General features: G+C 39.1%; 1 protein-coding gene across 2 annotated transcripts in view; it reads left to right on the top strand.

Annotated features, from left to right (window-relative positions):
* Positions 1-337: 337 nt before the first annotated feature.
* The window catches only part of TSC22D2 (TSC22 domain family member 2), a 33,964-nt gene continuing 12,060 nt past the window's right edge, over positions 338-22,241 (top strand). The window contains exons 1-2 of one of the 2 annotated variants that reach the window (XM_034439246.3): positions 405-3,257; positions 18,493-18,564. In XM_034439246.3, coding sequence (XP_034295137.2) covers positions 1,336-3,257; positions 18,493-18,564 — 1,994 coding nt within the window. In that variant the 5' untranslated portion in view covers positions 405-1,335. Of the gene's footprint in view, positions 3,258-18,492; positions 18,565-22,241 lie in introns of both variants that reach the window. The other variant, XM_034439247.3, reaches the window with a different exon arrangement.

Genomic DNA, 22,241 nt, shown 5'->3' with positions numbered 1-22,241 from the left:
CACAACCGGGGCAGATAAAACTTCGACGTGGAACACAAGCAGGGACGTTAAAAAAGGGGGGGGGCTACATCGTTCCTATCCTCCCTTTCCCCCCCCCTCGCCCCCGCCCCCACCCCGGGAAGATACCAAGTCTGCTGAGAGAAAGAGAAGGCGAGGTGGAACCAGTGGAATATTCCAAACGGTTAACATGACGATGGCGAAGGGGCGGGGTTTTGTCTCAGAGAAGTCACGCTCCGCTCCCTCCCTCCCTCTCGCCCGCCCCTTTCTCGGCCGGATGAAATTTCTCAGCCGCTCGAGTTGGAGAGGGGCGCGTCCGCGGGTGCTGATGTCAGCGCGCGCTCCTGCGTGGGGGGCGGAGACAAGTGAGGCTGCCGCAGTAGCAGCCCTGCTCCAGTTCCCAGCCTGCCCCGCGGCTCCATTTGAGCCCCATCTTGAGCGAGGGGAGTGAGCAGTTTGAATTTCAGCTCCTTCGGCGGCGCAGGGGAACGGAGCGTGCGCGGCGCTTTTCAGAGAAGGGGGAAAAGGAGCCCGGCCGCTCCGCCTCGCTGCCACCTGGCTCGGCAGACGGAGAAATTGCTCTGGCGGCACAGAGCGAGCGACCCCGCTGCGTCTAGGAGGCCCGCCCGCCTGAGGGGGCCGCTGTGACCGGACTCGTTCTCGTCCCCTCTTTTCTCTCCTCCCCAGAAGATGATGCGTCTGGTGCTGATCTCCAGGTAGAGCGGGGAGGCAGGGCGGCCTGCGCCTCAGGGACGCCTCGCCGGCTGCCGCCGCCCCTCTCCGAAAGCTTGCGGACGGATCAGTGGCGTTGGCCCGCCTTGGGAATCCCGGGTCTGGCCGGAAGCCCGGCAGCGGAGCGGCTTGAGTGATAGCGCCACCCCGGCCGCGCAACCCGAGAACGGCTGTGAAAGGAACCTCAGCTGCGAAAGGGGACAGCGGAACTCGCGGAGAGGCGAGAAGAAGAGGAGGAGGAGGAGGAGGAGGTGGCGGCGCCGCCGCCGCCTGCCCGCCGAGGGGCCCGCCGCTTTACTCAAGGGGAGGAAGAGGAGGAGCCCGGCCGCCGCCCCCCTTCCCTTTTTTGCCTCGTCTCCAACCCCAGGCCTGGTGACCGCCTGCTGAGCCCGGACTGCGTCGGGAGGCCGGAGGAATGTGCGAGACGGCCAGCGACTGCGCCGTAGAGAGAACGTGATCCTCCTCCTCCGCTCCGCCCGGCCAGGCTTGTGTGGCGGCCAGCTCGGACCCCTTTCAAGGTCCTCACCTAGTTTTTCGTCGACTCCGGCGAGGGCAGGTGGGCGGAACCCCCTGACTTCTCACCCGCGTCTCTCTCGCGAAGGAACCATGTCCAAGATGCCGGCCAAGAAAAAAAGCTGTTTTCAGATCACAAGTGTGACGACGGCCCAAGTGGCCAGCAGCATCACGGAAGATACCGAGAGCTTGGACGACCCGGATGAATCCCGCACCGAGGATGTTTCATCGGAGATTTTCGATGTGTCCCGTGCCACCGACTATGGACCTGAAGATGTCTGTGAGCGCAGCTCCTCCGAGGAAACTCTCAACAATGTGGGTGATGCTGAGACTCCAGGGACAGTCTCTCCCAATTTGCTTCTGGATGGCCAAGTAGCTGCTGCTGCTGTTGCTGCGGCTTCTGGAGGGATCCAGCCGCCGCCTTCTCCTGCTGTGCCTGTTGCCAATGGAGGAGCGGTTCCCAGGAGCACTGTGATGCCTTCAGCGACTGCCAGCCAAGCCTGCTCAGTAGCGACAGGAGGCAGCAGTGTGCAACCAGCTGCTGGTCCGCCAGCCATGCCTCTAACGGCTGCTGCCGCATGCAGTTCTCGCTTCAGAGTGATCAAGCTAGACCATGGTACTGGGGAGCCGTATAGACGGGGACGATGGACGTGTATGGAATACTATGATCGGGACTCGGATGGTGGGGCTGTGTTAGCCAGGACTGGTGATTGCATTAGACACAACAGTACTTTTGAACAAGCTGTTCAAGATAGGGACAGTGGCTTAGGTGCTACTGGTAGTTCATTGATTGTCTCAGGTGTGGTAACTTCTGTGCATGGCCCTGACTCTTTAGCTGACAGTTCTGTTACTGCTGTTTCACAGCTACTCCAGCCAGAGAAAATAAACCAGCCCCCTCCACAGCAGCCTAATTTTGTTATTGGTCAGCAGCCTCACAGTAGTGCTCAGCCAATCTATTCGGGAGCCACAGTAGCAGGCCAGCAGGTGATGGGATCTCTGTTGCAGACACAGGTAAATGCACAGAGCATGGGGCAAGCTGGGCCTAATGGGAAAGGCTTACCATCTACGAATGTAGCAATAGCTCAGCCAGGTTTGCCTATGCCACAACAGCAAGTACAGCAAGCAAATGTACCACAGACTCAGCAGTTTGCTTACTCTCAGTCACAGATGACACCAGTACACATGGTGTCAGCCCAGACTCCTGGTCAGCCAGAGTACATTCAGCATATGACAGTAATGCAGTCTCAAGGAGCTACACAACAGGCTGCTTCTGGCTCAGTCACAGGCACTGGAGCTTCCAGTCTTCCAGCAGCACAAGTAGTTGGTCAGAATCCTTCACCTCTAGCACCAGTGATGGGAGTTGCTTCACCAGCAGGCGAAACAATAGGACAGGGATCTGGGCTAATGCAGGGTGGCCTGACAACTCCACTTCAGACTGTCATTTCTCAACCAGGAGGTGTGGTACAGCAAGGCATTGGACATGCAGGGGCTGTTCAACAGAAATCCATGACTCAGCAGCAAATGGGTGGAAGCAGTCAAGTGGCTGGTGCTCCACACAGTATAGTCTCCGGAGTTCAGAATGTGCCTGTAGCTGTACCTGGTACTACTGTGCCTAATGTGTCTACAACTTCTGTTACTATGCCAAATGCCTCTGTTACTTTAGTCCAATCCCAGCTGACCAGCCATACAACTGTCAGTAGAAGTTCCAGTGTTGTCCAGCAACATATTGGCCTTCCATTAATGCAAGGCACAAGCAGTGTACATACGAATCTACCACAATCTAACATTGGACAGTTTCAGACACAGCCTTTAGGCCAGATTGATGATACTAGAAGAAAATCTGAACCCCTACCTCAACCACCACTTTCTCTTGTTGCTGAAAACAAACTTCATGTGAAGCCACCTATTCCGGACAGTTTAACAAACCCTCTTAACTTACCTGCAACTACTCCTATGAACAGTCTTGCCAGCACTGTCTTTGGCATATCTATTCCTGTTGATGGTGATGAAGACAGGTATTTATTTTTTTATATTTTCTAAATGGAATGTATTGTTAGAAACACATTTATTGGAATGTTTATTGAGTTTAAATGCATGTTAAATCTATTTCAAGGTACTTGCTGATAAGATAGACATGTAGGATAAATTTTAACCTCTGGTTCATTACTAAACTATGTTGCAAAACTGTGGAAAACTTTATAAGAATATTAAGGAAATGAGATCATAGACATTAAATAAAAAAATATAAACTTCTATGCTGCTGAAAAGAGTTACAGTAACTCTTGAATCTATCAAGTACATTTGGTAACTTGAAAAGAAATACTTTATTTCATTTTTTTTGTAGCATAAACTAGAAATAATTAAATTTAGCCTTATTAACTGGTCTATCTACTTATTCTATCAGATTACTAATTATATATTTTCACAAATGTGGAAGAAAACATATGAGGACATAAATATAGTCTGGAATATATATCTTTCAGGAGTTTTAATGTAAACCTGCAGATATTAACAAAAGGTACTTCTTAGGAAAAAGGAGATCATAGAGGTAAAGAAGGTTCCACATTGACTTGCTTTTTAAATAGAATAAGTTGTACCAGATCTTTCCCAGGTTTTGGAATTCCATATATAAAATATTTCTAAATGGTTTCTTTGAACAAAGTACCAAATTTGGAAATGTAGAGCTCCCTCATTCGTTGAAGCATCAGAATGCTTTAAGGAAATACAATTCAGTAAGAAGTTTATATTTAAAAGGTGTAATCACAAAAGTAAAGTAAGAAGGGATAAAAAGAGTTCATATTTAAAAAAATCAGGATATGCAGAAAATGCTGATCTCTTCTGTAAAGCTGAATGTTCTTGAACTAAGACACAGCTTTATAAAAGTTAATGTAATTAAACCTAAAAATGTAGAGCAAGAAATAGTTTGTATCTAAATTTGAAATCTAAAATCACCTTGGAAATGTGTTCCAGGATTTCTCAGTTAATATGTATAGGCTTGCTCTGTTGGTTTTTCTTTAAAAACTTCCCCTAAAATATTTATTTCAAGAAGAAACTTTCAATCATGCAGAATTGTGATCTATACCAGGATATTCTCTTTCTCTTCTCTCCTTTCTATGATAAGAATTTCCACAGCAGCAGAAGCATGGTTTTGTGTGGGAAAGCAAGAAAGGAATTGTAAAAAATAGGGAGAAATGTATTTTATAATGTAATTAAAAGAGGAGATAGCATTATGCTTGGTTTAAAATTTATATGGTTACTATAACTTAAGATTCTTCCAATTAATTGGTTGGCATTAAATATGACTGAGATGCTCAGGAGAAACCTGTTATTTTTAGCAGGTAGTTACTTATTTCTGTGTACTTAAGTTATATTGCTTAGCTACTATTACAGTTAAATTTTGAGGCAAAGAAGTTCTATAACATAAAATAAATCAGCATTGTACTCAAAATATCAGTTTTTAACCTATCCTATTAAAGTAAAATACTACTACAAATCAATTCCTAGAATTAGTTCTGAAGCAATTTGTAGATATTACAATACTGTTTTTTTTTAAAAGATTTGGGATAGGTTGGAATTTCAAAATGAAGTCTTCTTTAATATGACAGATTTCAAAGCACAGATTCTTTTGCTAGATTTTTTTGTTACTTGGTAAAGGTTATTATAGTTTTCTGTGATATTGCACCCCATTATTATCAAAGTTGTTTAAAACTATATTGGAAATAATGTCTCTTCTCATTGATGGTCTTCAGAATTCTGGGTGGGTCTGATATTCATCAGCAGAAGAATTACATAATCACTGGATTCATAAATTATTCTTATGGGCTAGTGTCATCTGAACAGAAGAAACTTTGTTCAACAGATTATGACAGTATAATTGAATCTTAATATTCAGTTAATTGATCTCAGTATATGGTATTGAATTGGTAGTATGAAAACATTCTAAATCTGAAAACATAGTTAAAAAGTAGATTGATCTGCTTGCTCCAAAGGTGACATAATTTTTCTACTTTGGTTTAATAAATGTCTTCTTATGAGTTATATCAAATTAGTAAATATATGAAGCTACATTTTTATTTTTTAAATTAGTAAATGCTTCATAACATTCAAATAAAAATAGTTTTCAATAAATTAGCATATATTAGATTGCTAAACTTATATTCTTTTAAATCCACAGACTTTTTAAGAAATATAACAAACTCACTATTATACTTTTGGCTCTTGTGAAAACTTATTTTAAACTCTCATTTTTCAATTGATGGATACATGGTGTAATAAATACCATAAACTGGATAGAAAGACTTAGTTAATCAGTATGAACTCTATGGACTATAACCCAGAATTTTGATGAATGCCTGCAATGTGAACTTTCAGCAGTCACCATTAGATGATTGAAAATTTGCAAGAATTTCTTCACAAACTACCTTTGTGTTATATTTAAAAATGTATTTGTATAGTGTCCAAATTTGTGATACAATATTATAAAGGTAAAACTAACCTTTCAAGGCTTTTTTCTTCATGGGAGAAAAACTTGTTAGCTTTAACATTGATGATGGTTTTGTAATCTATTGTTCATAGCATTTATATGTGCTATTTGAAGGCTAGATTTAAAAAAGATTGTACAAACTGAAAATAGTAGGCTCTAGGCTCTAGGCTCTACTCACATCCTGTTATTATTGATTTCTCCCTCCTAGTTGTTTGTTAAGCTTGCTAACAGGTATAACCATCAGGTTTTCATTCTCTAAAATTGGTTTTTGCTATGAACCCAGTTCAAGGCTTATGTGCATCCTTTGAGATTCACTGTAGTTCTATATAATTAACTGCATGGAATAACAACATATTTTCTTACACATTCATCAAAATATATGAGAGTTAAAGTTCATTCCAATCCTTTCTAGATCTATTACATTAATAATATACACAGAACATGCTGTAACTGTAGATCTTGATATTTTACATTATTAAATAGGATGGTCTAAAATGTTCTGGAATTGGAACCTCAATTCTTGGGATATAGTTAAACGAGAAACTGAATGTAAGGAATAGTTTCTTATTAGATTGTCCTAAATTTTAGTGGCAGTTATCTGGCATATTATTAAACTTGTATAATTATCTTTCTAGAACAGGTGTGTCTAGGCCACATGTGGCCCTTGACAGTTATTAATGCAACCCCACAAGATAATAAGAAATACAAATAAAGGAAGTTTGTTATTTATGTACATTAACTGTATTATATATTTTATATGCAGCCCAAGGCAGCAAGTCAAAAGGTTGGATGACCATGTTCTAGACATTTTATGAAATAATTTTAAAATTATTTTATTAAAACTGCTTCCATTTATTTATTAGAATAACAGAAGCTTGTAAAGTTCAAATACATACATCAAATATTTTATTTAGCAAAAATAGTAATTTTAATATTAGTGATACAATTATGTATCCGCTCTCTACTAAACAAATCATTATATTAAGTATTTTGATTATTGATACCTATTTAATATTTTTCATAAAGGTTTTTTTTTAATAAATGCTGTTAGTAGTTTTTCCTAATACTGTTTCATTTGATAAGCAAATTTCCCTATTTCTATTATACAGTGGATTTTTTGGCACTGAGTTAGAGTTAGATTGGGCTTGGTATTTATCTCTAAATAACTTGTGTTGCCATAATTGATCAGAGAAGTTATTTTGCCCTTTATACCCATGGAGGGATTCCATGGAATAAATATGAGCTTCATGTTGGCTTCTAAGTGTCCTAATAGACTTATTGCACTGACTAACGAAAAATGGGTTCTTTATTATTTTATGTTTATTTACTTCAGCCTGTGGTTGGTGATGACTGAATTAGAATCAGTCCAAATGAAAAATAAATTTAGAATATATTGAGATTGTAGCAGAGAAATGACATGTCATTGAAAAGGCAATGATGAATGTAGGTCAAATAATCAGCAAATGAAATAAAGGAAAAAGTATAATCTTTATATAGTCCCATTTCTGAAGTAGTTGGCTTAAACATTTTAAATAGACAGACTTAAACTTCCTGTCTACAAGTCCAATAATTTTTTTAGGATTTTAGGTTAGTTGAATGGAGTAAAGCTGTCGATTCTCCATTGTGCTGAGTAGAAAATCCAAGGAATGGGTTTTGCTCCTCTCTTCTACTTGTAGGCTGAGTTAATCAGTTCTTTGGCCACGCCTCCCTTGCCTGTGCATGCCCAGCCTTTGAGTAGAAGAGATGCAAGAAAAAAGTGCTGGAGAAGCAAAGGCCTATTTTCTTGGATAAGTTAGAAATATTTATCCCCATTAAAGCTGAGACTATTATGACTGGATCAAATATCTTAATAGTTTGCCTTTTAAAAATTATTCTAAAGTTAGTCTTTATTTGAAAAACATAAGTCTAGCCACTTTGAATTTTTTCCTTTTGTTAAAAACTACTGGTCTTCCAACACTTAATATTAGGAAAATGGATATAATTTGGAAATACAGCAATATACAATATTTAATATGGTTAATAAGCCAGTGTTAGTTCATATGGATTAACTAAACCAGGGGTATGGAACATTAATCACTCAAAGAGCCATTTGGACCCGTTTCCCACAGAAAAGAAAACACTGGGAGCCACAAAATCTGGGTGGGCGTGGCCAACTCAACGTCACTCCCACCCACATGACCTGCCCAGCCACACCTACCCAGGTTTTGTGGCTCCAGGTGTTTTCTCTGGGAAATGGGTCTTCCTCTCTCCCCCCCTTCTGTTTTTCTCTTTTTCCTCTCCCTTTCTCTCTTTCCCTTCTTTCTCTCCCCTTCTCTCATTTGTTTCCCTCTTTTTCCCCTCTCTCATTCCCTCCATCATTCTCTCCCTCCAGCTCATTTCTCTCCCCCTCTCCCTTCTCTCTCTCATTTGTTTCTCTCTTTTTCCCCTATCATTTTCTCATTTCTCTTTTTCTTCTCTTATTTCTGTCTCATTTCTCTCTTTCTCTCCCTTTCATTTCTGTTTTTCTGTTTTTCCTCTCCCTCCCTCCCTTTTCTTTCTTTCTTTCTCTCCCTTCTCTGTTTCCCTCTTTTCCCTCTCTAGCGTTTCTCTCTCCCTTCTCTCATTTGTTTCTCTTTCCTCTCTCTTATTCTCCCTCCATCATTTTCTCATTTCTCTCTCTTTTCTCCCCTTTTCTCTCATCTCTCTTCCTCCCCCCCCTCTTGTGTGTGTGTGTGCTCCCTCTTGAATCATTTCCAAAAACAGGCAAGGGTTGGAGTTGTTTTTGTTTTTTTGCTGATGTTCTTTCTTTTTCTTTGGGTGCTTTTTACCATATGATTTAAATCAAGAGTCATTTCAGGTTCCCAGATAAATGAAGCTCTTTCATCCCCCTGCTGTAGCTCCCTCTCAGCTAGCTGGCCCTGCCCCTCACCCTCCCCTCCCAGTCACTCCTCGCGTAGCCTGGGAAGGTAAGGGCAACGATGGGGATGGAGACTCGCTCTGAACAAGAGGGACTCACCCCTGTTGCCTCTCATCTCATGGAGGCTTCTTCCAGCGCTTCTTAGTGCTGCACGCACCTTGGTTGCTTGGGGAGACACACGACTTGCTTTCTGCCCTGAGATGCTGGCCTGGGCTGGCTGCAGCCAATGCTCCCTGTTGTAAACAGCGTCCTCCTCCTCCTGAAGCCCATTACGATGCAGAGCATCAGTGATGGGCGTGGCTAGCCAGCCAATAGGGAGCCACAGCAGGGGGACGAAAGAGCCGCATGCAGCTCTGAGGCCATAGGTTGCCGACACCCGAACTAAATGCTTATCATCCAATTCAGTTCACAAGGAGTCTCCTTATATTTATTCTATAACCAGACTGGCATAGTTTGGAGGTAAGCCATCATTTTAGTTGGAGAGCTTTTCCAGATGATGCTTTATCTTCCAACAGAATAACAAGCTTTCATGATCTATTCCAGCAGAAAAGGATATCGTACCCTATCTGTTTTATGTCAGTAATTTATGATATGAGAAGCCTTTTATAAACTCTTGTACTTCAGTTTTCAGCTAGTATCTCTCTTCAGCTCTGTTCCTTTGAATTAAAAAAAAATCAAAATTCATAATTATATTTTTATCCTGAGATGGATGGATGGATGGATGGATGGATGGAGAGAGGGGAGAGGGGAGGGAGGGGCAGGCAGTGTGGCAAACTTAATATTCCTATTTTCTATTTTCATCACAAAAACTACCCTGTGAGATAGGTTGGGCTTAGAGAATGACTGTTCCAAAGTCTCCCAGTTTTCATGCCTAAGGGAGGCAAGCCTAAGGAAGGTCTAGAATTCAGTGTCTTGTTCATATCATGTTCCATATAGTTAGTAGGAAAAAGTTTGCTGAATAAATGTATTTAGCTGCCTGCATTAGCAGGCATGCAAGTTCTGTGTTTTAAATATGACATTTTAATAATAAATGAAAGAAAATATGAAAGTGGACATTCAGAGTTTATCCCATTTTTACTTTTCCAACTTATTTTGAACATTTAGAGATCACTGCAATGAGAGAGAAGAAAGTCATTAAAATTATTTCCTTCAGATTAACAATAGTTTAGAGTAAGAATTATTAGTTTTGTAAGTGTTTTGTAGCTAAATTGATCAACAGAATTGATGTTAGATAACTTAATCTAATAGGACAAATATTAGGTTTAGCTCTAGCCTCTAAAAACAAAAGGAGATCTATATTCCAATGTTACCAGATCTCACAGGAAACTTCCATCATGTGTGAATTTCATACTTGCCAATCAGAGAAATAGAGAATTGAAATATACATTGCCAAGTCATCTAGAACTTCAAACTATACCCTTAATTTTTTTTGCCATGAAAGTTCTAACCAACATTTGAGATATAAGAACTTACAGAAGACTTTTCACATTCTTTATCCTTTTAAAATTTGATTGATATGATAAGGCTGCAACAACAACAAGCTAGTGTTTCTTAGTAGATTTTTAGAAAAGTGCAAAGAAACAAATGGCATCGAAATTGATTTAGAAAGTAAATGCTTAATTCAGAACAGTAAAGCCAACTCTTGAAGACGGTGGAAGAAAAATGCTTAAGTGTTATTTGATAAATATCAAATTTGAAAAGTAAACCATTCATGGGTTCCAGAGAAACCCAAGTAAAATCACTTTTAATCTAAATAGAGAAGGCATATTGAAACAACATGCTACCTTTCTGTGAAAATTTAGCAATAGGCAGGCCAAGTTTTCTGAATGGAAAATATTTATAATGTTCCACTTGAACTACTATCATCCTTTACGTATGCAAGATTTCTTTTTATTGAAATTAGAAAGTTTTTTGCTGTTATTTTTAATGGATATTTTCTTTTCAGTAAAATGTTTTCATATTCAGAGGACAAGTCCCCTTTCCAAATTAAATGGGACAACAATGAATATCTGGCATCTTAAATTATGATTTCAAAGAAATAAATATTTAGTCTGGTAAAGAATCTGCTGCTTTGATTAGATTTCAGATTTGCAGGAAGCTAGAAATGGGAAAAAAATACTATGGGACATTATTTTAGCTCAGATAATCTAGTTGCTGCAACTTTAGTTTTTGACAATGAGAGTATCCAGTTTGGTTGCTGTGTGTGTAGACTTTTAGCTGCTCCATTAGAACAGAAAGTTGCGCAGGGCATACCATCATGGAAGTGGTGCACATTTCATACCCGCTACCCCCCATATCATCAGAACAGATGATAATACATATAGTTTGAGAACGTCCCCTCAAGAAATTGTAAGGCACCTTGAATGGTCTCATCATAGCCACACTAGAACCACACTGGTTTGCTTCTTTAAATATCGAATTGTATCCTCTATCCTACTGTGACTATGATGATATACAGTATTCTGGTGATTTTATTATGTTTTTACCTTAATTTAGTATTTTATATTGTATATTGTATTGTCCACATACTTTATGAATATAGATATACTGTATGTATATAGGTACAGGTGTACACACACACATACACACACACACACACACACTTGGCATGATGGTCTAGTGGTGAAGACGCTTGCCTCCCTTTTGGAAGGTTGAGAGTTCAATCCTAGGTAGCGGCAGATGTTTCTCAAGGTGCAAAGAGAAAATATCTGTGTTGCATCAGGAAGGGCATCCGGCAAATAAAGGCTCAGCTTCATCCAGTTGCCCCGACTCTACCCTGAATTAAGGGATTACAGGGTTGTAAAAGGGTGTGTGTGTGTGTTGCTGATGCCTTATTTAAGCTTATATTTATGTCTGTGTATAATGTGTTTTATTAATGTATATCAGTGATTGCATTATCTCTGTAATAGATGTCACACACTCAATAAATTAATAATAAATAATCTCAGATAATCTCTGCAACCACTAATAAGATAAAATTGTAAAAAGTATTTTAGAGAAAAAGTAGTAGATATAACAATACTGAGTTATGATGTACTGTTCATGTTAGGTCCATGATGATGAACCTATGGCTCATGTGACACAGGCACCTGGAGCCATATCTGTGGGCATGCGAGCATTGCCCTAGCACAGCTCTAGCGCACATGTGCATGCCAGCCATCTGATTTTTGGCCTTCCGGGCCCACTGGAAGTCGGGAAACACATTGTTTCCATCCTGCGGAGGGCTTCCATGGGGGGAAGGCCGTTTTTGCCCTCCCCAGGCTCCGAGAAAGCCTCTGGAGCTTGGGAAGGGTGAAAAACTGGCCTCCCAGTTCCACTGGAAGTCAGGAAACGGGCTGTTTCCATCCTCCAGAGGGCCTCCGGGAGGGGAGGAGGCCGTTTTCGCCCTCCCCAGACTCCTAGGAAGCCTCTGGAAGCCTGGGGAGGGTGAAAAACAGGCCTAACGGGCCCGCCGTGCCATCGCGTGCCAAAAGTGGGATGAGCACGGGAGGGGGGTTGCATGGGGGTGTGGGGCACATTAAATTATGGTGTGGACATGCGCGCGCATGACTCCACACACGCTTTTGGCACGCGACAGCAAAAAGGTTAGCCATCACTGTGTTAGGTGAATTTGAAATGATATAAAATATATAACTCTAAAGACAAAATGCAATGATATTTTATACTGCAAATGCATACTATAATATATTATTGTGCCAGCTTCTGTTCAGTTAAAGATTCACTGAAACCTACAGTCTAACTAGGTGCCAGTGCTATATGGTAGACCTAGCTAAGAAATCAAGGCCATATAGGTGTAAAACTATTCTTATTAAGAGCCGTGGTGGCGTAGTAGTAAGAATGCAGTATTGCAGGCTAACTTGCTGCTCACTTCCAGGAGTTCAATTCTGACCGGCTTAAGGTTGACTCAACCTTCCATCCTTCCGAGGTCGTTAAAATGAAGACCCAGATTGTTGGAGGCAATATTGCTGACTCTCTAAATCACTTACAGAGGGCTGTAAAGCACTGTGAATCTGTACATAAATCTAAGCGCTATTGCTGTTAGAACAACTATAGTAACAGAATCTTGCAAGTCTGAATGTGCTTTCTTCCTCACTTTTTTTGTGGGATTTAAGGAGAGACCTATCAGGTGTTTTCTTAAAATTTGTTTCTTTGAAATGGGCTCAATCTGCATTTGTTTGATTGTTGCCTTGGTAACATATCTTTCCATTGTCCTTCAGGGCCATTCTTTCTGCCCTCTACATCACTTTTTTTGTCAGCCTCAGTCCTCTTCCCACATTTCCAGAGTCAGGCCATGGGAATGAAATGTAGGTGTCCTGTTCCCTTCTCAACCAGCGGTTCCTCCAGATCACTTAACAAATTCTATTACTCATTTGTGCCCTGAAGGGTGACCCCCCCCCTTTCTTGTTGCAAGCTTGTTCTTCATCTTCCTGTTCTGGTAATTGTTCCCTCCCCTTTCCATTCTTAATATCATGAATGTAGATACAACCAAAGTACTTTCCCTTTCCCCCACTTGTCAGTTCTATAGCCCTCTACAAGAAGTGAGATTTTTCCTATTCTGATTTGCCCCATTCTTGTAATGGAAGATAGTTCATGTGAACAGGGTTTCCCTGGGTACTTGCAGTGAAATTGGCATTGCAGTTATGGAACATGCATATTTATCGCAGCCTCCTGCAATCTTTCTTACCTTGGATTTTAAATGTTTGCCCTTGTATCAGAGTCCAAAATAGTCTCCACTTCATACTCTTCTCTACCTACCAGTATGAGCAAAGCTGGAGTCATCCTAATATGCATAGGGTAGATGGTGCGCCTCTCATAATCAGAGACTGATGGAAAACAGAATCTTCATTGATTCTTACACATCAGTGGTCACAGGCTTAGCTGGAAAGGGGCCAATAAACTTCAAGTCAAGTTTCTTTGAAGATCAGGGAGACAGCAAAAAATCTGTAGAAAGCCACGCTAAACTAGCCACCTCTTACCTGCATGTCTGTGGTCTATGTGTATGCTGTCTTTGCCAGCTCTAGTTGCTCCTTATAGTAAATTCAGTATGAAAGTGATCTTAGTACAATCTTTGAGAAACTCTACTATGTTGCCAGCCATAAATAGTTCACATTTGAGTTGGGAAAGTCAGGAATCAGTCCTGGTCTCCCCTAGATTTTTTTGGCAAGTTCCCATGAAAATGCAGAAATACTGGTTGTGCTGCATTGCAGGTTGAGATAAATTCTGTCCAAATGTTGTGTTAGCTGCAGTGTGGCATTTTTAAATTGGTTATTTATATATACACTTACTACTGATGTTCCAACAATGATGCAGTGTGGTGCCTTGCTGATAGTAGTGGTGTACCTTAAGAATTTTAGACTATCTCCAGGAATAAAGAGAACTACTGCCTCTCTAGAAAGAGTAAGAGACTTTCAAGAGAGTAGGGTCTACCCAGGAGGGTAGACCAAACTAGGAAACCAATGCCATATACTGGTAGGTTTAAATCTACTTCTATTAAACTAGCCATAGTAATAGAATCTTGAAAATGTGAATTTACTGTATTTGATTAGATATATAAAAATTAATGTAAAGACACTTACCTTTTTCACAAATAGCCCTCTGGATCAGGGGTCCCCAACCTTTTGGACCTCAGGGACCACCAAATTCATAATTTTAAATTTCACGGACCATTAATACGAATCCAGCGCACCGCTTGCTGAAACACCTGGACTCCCAGTGACGGGATGGGGTCCTTCAGGCACTCTCCCTCCTCTCTCTCTTTCTCTCTCTCTCCCCCTCTCTCTCTCTCTCCCAATCTTTCTCTCTCATTCTCTTTCTCCCCCTTTCTCTCTCTCTCTCTCCCAGTCTCTCTCATTTTCTCTCTCTCCCAGTTCTCTCATTTTCTCTCTCCCTGCAATGGAGAGCAAAATCTGGCTGCTCCCCGAACCAGACTCTCCGAGTCTCAAATGGCAGGAAACGAGGGCTGCCTTGCACCGCAAATATACCAAGGCAGAATCCTGATGCGGCACTTACAGCAGAGAGAAGAAGCTGGATTTTGCTCTCCATTGCAGACACCAGATCGGCCCCCTACAAGCTCTCATCTTTCGAGGAGCCCGACCAAAGTTTCCAGCGCCGCTTCAGGGAGCGCTCCTCGAGAGACGAGAGCTTGCAGGGGACCGATCTGGCATCCGCAATGGAGAGCAAAATCTGGCTGCTCCCCAGACCAGACGCCATTTACCGCTCTGAATCCCAAGCAGCAGGAGACGAGGCTGCCTTGCACCACTGGTTAGCGCAAATATACCGAGGCAGAATGCTGTTGCCGTGCAAATGAAAGTAGTGCTTCACTCCCGCAGCTTCCAGCCATCCCAAACACTGCTTCTTCCCACTTGTGCTGCCCCCTCCCCCACCACCACAACAGTGGCAAGGGCTGTGCTTTTTCCGTATTGCACCACCTGCAAAAATACGAAAATCTCCCCGCGGACCACCTAAATTTTCTCGCGGACCACCGGTTGTTGACCACTGCTCTGGATAAGTAGTGATGGGGACAGAATTGTCCAAATTGGGAAGATACCCCTTATTTGAGTGGAATAGAATAGAATAGAATAGAATAGAATAGAATAGAATAGAATAGAATAGAATAGAATAGAATAGAATAGAATCAGTTAGAAGGGACCTTGGAGATCTTCTAGTCCAACCCCCTCCTTAGGCAGAAAACCCTACACCACTTCAGACAAATGGTTAACCAACATCATCTTAAAAACTTCCAATGTTGAATAAACTTCCTTCTGTTCATAGTATTTGGACATTTTTTGTCAAAAAAAAAATCTCAATATCCTTGAGGCAATAACATTTTACTGTGCTACTAGAATATTAACTTTATTTTCAAGTCTCCTGTATCTTTTGTCCTTTAGCATCCTGTTCCTTGGTGCTTATCTTACTCAGTTGCAAGATACTCTACTTCAAAAAGTTAATCACTTGAAGTAGATTTTCTTCAAAATTGTAATTTTCTATTTTAAATAATTGTTGATAAAACTATGGATTCATGAAACTGTTTAACTTTATGTATTAAAAGAGTGAACAATACTGATGAATCTAAATGGCTTAAATCATAATTCCAAAGAACACATTTAGGTTCATATATTTTAGTCATGCTAAACTATAGATGATATTTATGCTAGTGATGGCTAACCTTTTTTCTGTCATGTGCCAAAAGCAGGGGGATGGTGCCCACACCCATAATTCAGTGCCCCCCCGCGCATGCACGCACCCCTCCAAGCTCTCCCCACTTTTGGCACACGATGGCATGATGAGCCCAGTAGGTCCGTTTTTCGCCCTCCCCAGGTTCCAGAGGCTTTCTTGGAGCCTGGGAAGGGCAAAAACGGCCTTTCCCAACTCCCGGAGGCCCTCCAGAGGCCAGAAACAGCCCATTTCCCCACTTCCAGTGGGCCGAAAATCAGGTGGCCAGCATGCGCATGCGCACTGGAGCTGAGGTAGGGCTCTGCTCATGTGCCCACAGATATGGCTCTGCGTGCCACCTGTGGCACACGTGCCTTGGTTTGCCATCACAGTTCTATGCTTTTATATTTTTAATTACTTGTCAGAAAACCAGTGTCTTTGTAAGAAAATATGTACCATAATGTTACACAGTTTTTGTTAATTGTTTTAGTTTCATAAGTGTTTTACTATATTTACACAGTGAGGTTTTCTTCTTCTTAAGAAGCTTAGTTTCTTGGTTAATTTTAGCAATGTGCAGCTAAATTATAGAGTACTATAGGTCTCAATCATTCTATAATGCTCTTTTGAAGTAACCCATTTTCTGTGTTTAATATTTTTATTTAATTTATCAAATTTAGTTTTCTCTTTATCTAATATTACCTAACCACTATTTTATCAGAATCTGTTGATAAGGTTTAAGTTACAGATTTTACCTTCTCAAATAAATAATATTTATTTGCTATGTAGAACAGACGTGTCCAGCCCACAGACTGCATGCAGCCCTGGACAGCCCCAGAAGATAGTAAACTTTTAGCATTATCGTGTGATTTATATACATTAGTTACACATTCACACAATGCAGTTCAGGCAAATCAAAAGGATACCCATAATGTAGAATAATAATAGATGAGAGAGAGAGAGGAAACATTTTTAATCTGATCATTAAATGCACACATGTTAACTAGACACTGCATCATTCTCTCTTTTTAAATCACCACTGCAATTATCTAGGAAAACTGTAGAAAGATGCTAAAGATTCTGTTGCAAATTAGTGTTTCCTGAGAAAATACATATGTAGTCCTTGTTAATCAAAATGGTAACATTGTATTATATGACATAAATTGCATTTGTCAGATTTATAATAGTTTCTATTTCGTATTTGCTCTGTATGATAATTATCTTGAATTTTGTATGTAATAGTTCCTTAGGTATGGCTTGGTATTCAATTTTTATGTCAACATTCAAATATAATATGAAATTTCAATTTAGTGTTACAAGAACAAGTCCCAGGAATCCCTCAGGTTCTTTTGTGCCTGTTTCCTTTCTGTATTACATGAACTGCATTTAGCATGCTATCAAGATGCTAAAATATAATGATGGAAATAGATTAACTTCACAATTTATAGTCAGAAATTTTCTGTTTCCACAAACTGTGGCTATCGGTAGTGCCAATTTGATGATGATTCTAAAGGCTTGGGAATTGAAAATAGAGAGTCCTCAACATCTGATCAAGGGAGAATTATGCAAATTCGGGATTTAGCGGGGCAATTTTTTGCAATGTAATATAATTTTAATCAGTAATTTAATATATTGGCCCATTGAAAATTTGGTTATGAAAAATAGTTCTTCGTGATTTTTCAGAAGTAAGGTAGGATATTTTTTAAGATAAGATTTCTATTTCTTCAGACTTCAGCTGAAAATATAGATTTCCCTTATGGGATAGTAAATGATTAAGAAAAGAGTTCCTTGTCCTGTCTCCATTAAGTACAGATATATGAGAATTACTGATAACATATTTTTGCTATCTACTTGAAAATTGTTTCAGATTTTGGCCAAACCCATCATTCTGCAAGCTGAAATGCATAAAAATCAATACCTAAATAGTTATATTCTTGCCTTTCTAATACAGTGATGACCTGTTTTTGTGATCAAAGTTCTGTGAAGGACGTATTGCCTGTCTCTATCTTTAGGTAAAGGGAATTCATTCCTAATCCAGCTTCTGTATTTAGAAGCATGGAATTTGTCAGTCTTTTTCTGTGCTATCTCATTTTTGCTCACAGAACATCAGTTGGTTGAATAATCACAGTTTAGAATATCTTTTTTTTTTTAGACTTTCCTTTTTTTAAGCCTGAGGTTGATAATTTAAGAAAATTACTTATTGGGAAATGTGTATGCAGTTTTTCATCCAGATAATCACACATGAATAACTTGCTTGGCAAATATGAACTGTTCTGGTTAATGGCATCAGGTTTTTATGTTTGGATTATGTGTATCTTTAAATTCATTGTTTAGAAGTTGTGGAAACTATCTTGTTCACATATCCATAGCATGGTCTGTCTTTGGGACCCATATTATCAGTACATAGTGATAACAGACAACCTTTCATTCAGAAGATAGTGCCATTTAAATATCAGGGCTAGGTGAATCATAAAAGCTATCATTGTATTCTGCTTGTAAGCATCTAGATGCATTTGATTGACACATTTTGAAAATGATGTAAGGAACAAGATTCTCTTTAATATCCAAGAAGAATATTTTGTACACACTTTGTTTCTCTTTTATCTATTATATATCTGCTAAGTTTTGAACCTAGCTTATCTAAATGTTTAAACCAGAACACATAATTTTACTCAAAAAGATTGTTCATTTTCAATATTGTTTCATTTCCTGGCTCTCATAGGAATCCTTCAACTACTTTCTACCAAGTGTTTCATTCGAACAAGTTACAGGAATCAAAGAACCTCTGGGATAGGTATGAATATTTGAGTATGGAAAGCATACGTGCTTAAGTATGCATGAAGAGCTTTGCACTGTGCAGGTTTCTCGTCATCAAGTAATATGTTCGTTTTAGTATCTTCTTCCTTTTCCTTGTTTATTTGCCATGTAGGGGAATTAAAGTATCCCAAAATTTCTCAGTTACATAACTTGTCTTTTGGGCCATGTGGAATCTTGCTCCATTTCATATTTCTGGGAGAAGAGTATTTTTAAATTAGATGTTCATTGATATTAAAATGAAAACTTCTGTCAGTTGTAGCTATCAACAGTTCAGACTTAATGTTTGAAAACTATCAGTAGTAAAAATGGCCTGACTAAAGTATTTTGAAAGTAAATCAAAATCTTTTAAATTTCAGAGTTAAGAACAGTAAATATGGGATCTATATTGATTGGACAAAATAACAATTATAACATGTATCTACAAATTGAGTCATGATAAATTAAAGCATTAAAAGGAATTCAATTACAGCCAGGCAATTGGCGAGAAACTGCAACAAATTCAACTTTGAGGATATCACTTGTCAAAGTTGTGTTACTAATTCAACAGCTGCAATTCGCTTTCTCACAATATTAGCAGATTCCAATATTAAAAGATTGGAATCTTGGCTTTTCAGGCTTATGGTGTTCTTGTCTGTTTTATATTTTCTACTGCTAATTGAACATTAAGCATCATTGTTTGTTTGCATTTGTGGTATTGAAGCAAAGAAAATTGAATGGCTTTTCTTAAAGCTTGCTCAATTCACATGCTTGCTGATTTCAACATTTTAAAGAACACATTTTAGGTTAAAAATACAGTATTTAAACTGAACAACTCATATTTAAAACAAATACAAAAGAGCTTATAAAGCCATTGTTTTCATATTGAGATCCTCAAGTACTCTTAATAGCTTATTTCCACATTTGGGGGTTCCAACATGCCATAAGATTAAGGAAAAAAATATAATTCTGTTGTTTTGTGTGTTGAGTCTCAGATCTACTAGCTCCATGAAGACAATAAGCACTATAGTGGTTAAATAGGAATCTAGTAATATTCATCTCACTGATTCAGTTTTGCAAGCAAAATGAAATTTCCTAATATTGCTACCTATCAGTTTCACTCATTGCAAATTTGAACCAAAGTGGACATGGCTGATAGAAGCTTGATTCAATTTCTGGTATTCTACTACAAATAGAAAAAAGACATTGTCAGTATGTTTAAAAAAAGCCAAATAATATAATACAAGATTGGAGGAAGAAGATATAACCAAAGAAGGATACAAGGAAGAGACAAAAAATGTGGAGCTAGTATCAGAAACATTAAAGCTTGGGATGTGCTGAGGTCACAAATGTCCAAAGAGTGAAAAAGAACCTTTCTGAGTATGTCAGAAACAAAAAGAAAAGCAAATAGAATGTAGAATTGTTGTGGGGAAGAAGGAATAATAATAGATGAGAATACAGAATACCATAATTATTTTCAATGCTTTTTCTCTGAAAGGAAATAAAGCCCTGCTTGGCTATTATTGTGCCACTAATGCAGGGAGGAAGCTGCAATACAAGCTAGACAAGATGTGGGTAAAGGAATACTTACCTTCTTTAAATGAACTCAAATATCAAGGGCTAGATGAGTTACATCCTGGACTATTGAGGTGATTACATTAACTTTGAATAGTTGTAAGAACTCCTAAAGATCTAGCAAGAACTCAGAAGACTGGAAAAAAGCAAATATCTCTGTAAAGAAAGAATAAATTGAGTTCAGAGGAGGGCTACCAAGATGGTAAGGCAATTGGAAATTAAGTTCTAAGAGGAACTATTGAAGGCTTTATAGATATATAGATATATAAATTATGGAATAAATTGTTAAAGTTAGAGATCTATCTAAAATGATTTAGCAAATTTTGCACTGAGCAGGTAGTTGGTCTAGAAATCCTTTCCAATTTTGTGATAATGTTGGAATAGATGGAAGTGGTTGAAGACAGATTCATACTTATGCTCTGTAGCAGGTTGTTCTTTCAAAACTTGTGCAGAATTCATTTCAGCATTTCCTTCAGATCTTGTCTTGCTCTGCTGAGGCAACTTTAGTATCTCAAATAACTCTTTGAGAGCTATCAAGAACTCAGGAAAACTTCGGATTTCATAGAGAAATTCATAGTCTTTTTGATAAATTTTCATGAGAGTTTTTTTCTCTTTCACATGGGAGATGGACATTATATATTGCTAGGTAAAGTATATGATATTTTTATTGCTATGCATATGATAGTCTAAGATACGGATCAGGTTTCTTTAATCTGAAATTTTATAAATGTAGAAAACACGGATGTGACAGTTAAAGGAGAGAAATTGATCATAGACTATAGCCTATTTATTAAATGCTGATTTTTTCCCCAGACATTTCTGTTCATACTATTTTGTAATTTATGGCTTGAGTGCAAATGTTGCATTTTGTGAACTGATAGGCTCCTTCAATCCATAAAGACACTGGTGGAATGGAGAAAGAGCAACTTTTCCTTTTCCATCAGTGGTACGGCCTCTCTGTCCCTTCAGCTCTACAAACTCTACAGCAAATCCTTCAACTCTACTTTGGAAGGTTTAGGAATCTAACCACATGGAGTTTTAAGAGAAGAGTTTTAAGAGAAGAGTTTCAACCAAACAAGGGAATGCAACCGAATCAATGACACTGGAAGCAAACCCTGAATCTAATTTATTGACTTTTGAATCTAACTACATTGACATTGTAGTGTAGTGGATGTATCCATAACTCAGAATTCTGTGATATTTTTATTTATCAAATTTATACACCAGCTATCTCATCTAAGGGACACATTCTCGTGGGAGAGAAGTACCCTGAGGATGGGCTCCAGCCCAAGTTCAAAAGCTGAGAAGACTAAAATTCTGGTCCTGGTGACCAACCCAGATTGGATCCTGACTCTGGTCGGTTTACATATAAAAACTATATAGCCATACAAAAGAGATAAAGATTAAAATAAAGTTCTCCTTTGAAATTCTGATTAGGAGTCAGTACTTATTAAATAGTTTAGTAGCATCCATGGACAAGAGGGAGATGTGAATAGGGTCAAATTAGGCTATATTGTCCTGTAGTGGAGGGGTTCTCAAAATTTTTGATAACATGATTCCCTAGCATAATAAATGAATTTGTGCACTGATCTGAAAATAATGATGTTACCTACCATATTGATGTTACCTACCATAATGATGTTACCTACCATATTGGACCTGGCAAAACCAGTTGCTGATCACATTGGACTCTTAACTGCATATGATTTTGACTGATCCCTATTTTCCTGGGTTTCATCATCTCTAAAAAGTCATTCCTATACTCTATTTTACTCTATTTTAAATTTTGTATTTATATGTTTTATTCTATGGCTGTTCACCGCCTTGAGTCCTTCGGGAGTAGGGCAGTATACAAATAAAATAAAATAAAATAAATAAATAAATAAATAAATAAAATTCCTGGACCCTTGGGCAGTACGAGCTAGGTATTTGAAGAAACCTTTCTATCTTAGATATAGTATTTTAAATCATTGTTTTAAGAATTAAACACCATGGCCAGGTTGAAGCTTCCTTTGGGAAGACACCATGTTTTTTTCTTACCACTTGAACACTTGTTGCTAGGTACAGTAACCTCAGGAGCCTTTCACTACTTTAATTACTCAG

Source organism: Pantherophis guttatus, chromosome 6 (genome assembly GCF_059756535.1).
Source record: "Pantherophis guttatus breed Tessera chromosome 6, ASM5975653v1, whole genome shotgun sequence".
NCBI lineage: Eukaryota > Metazoa > Chordata > Lepidosauria > Squamata > Colubridae > Pantherophis > Pantherophis guttatus.
Note: the sequence above shows the minus strand (reverse complement) of the source record. Positions and strands in the feature narration are given on the sequence as shown.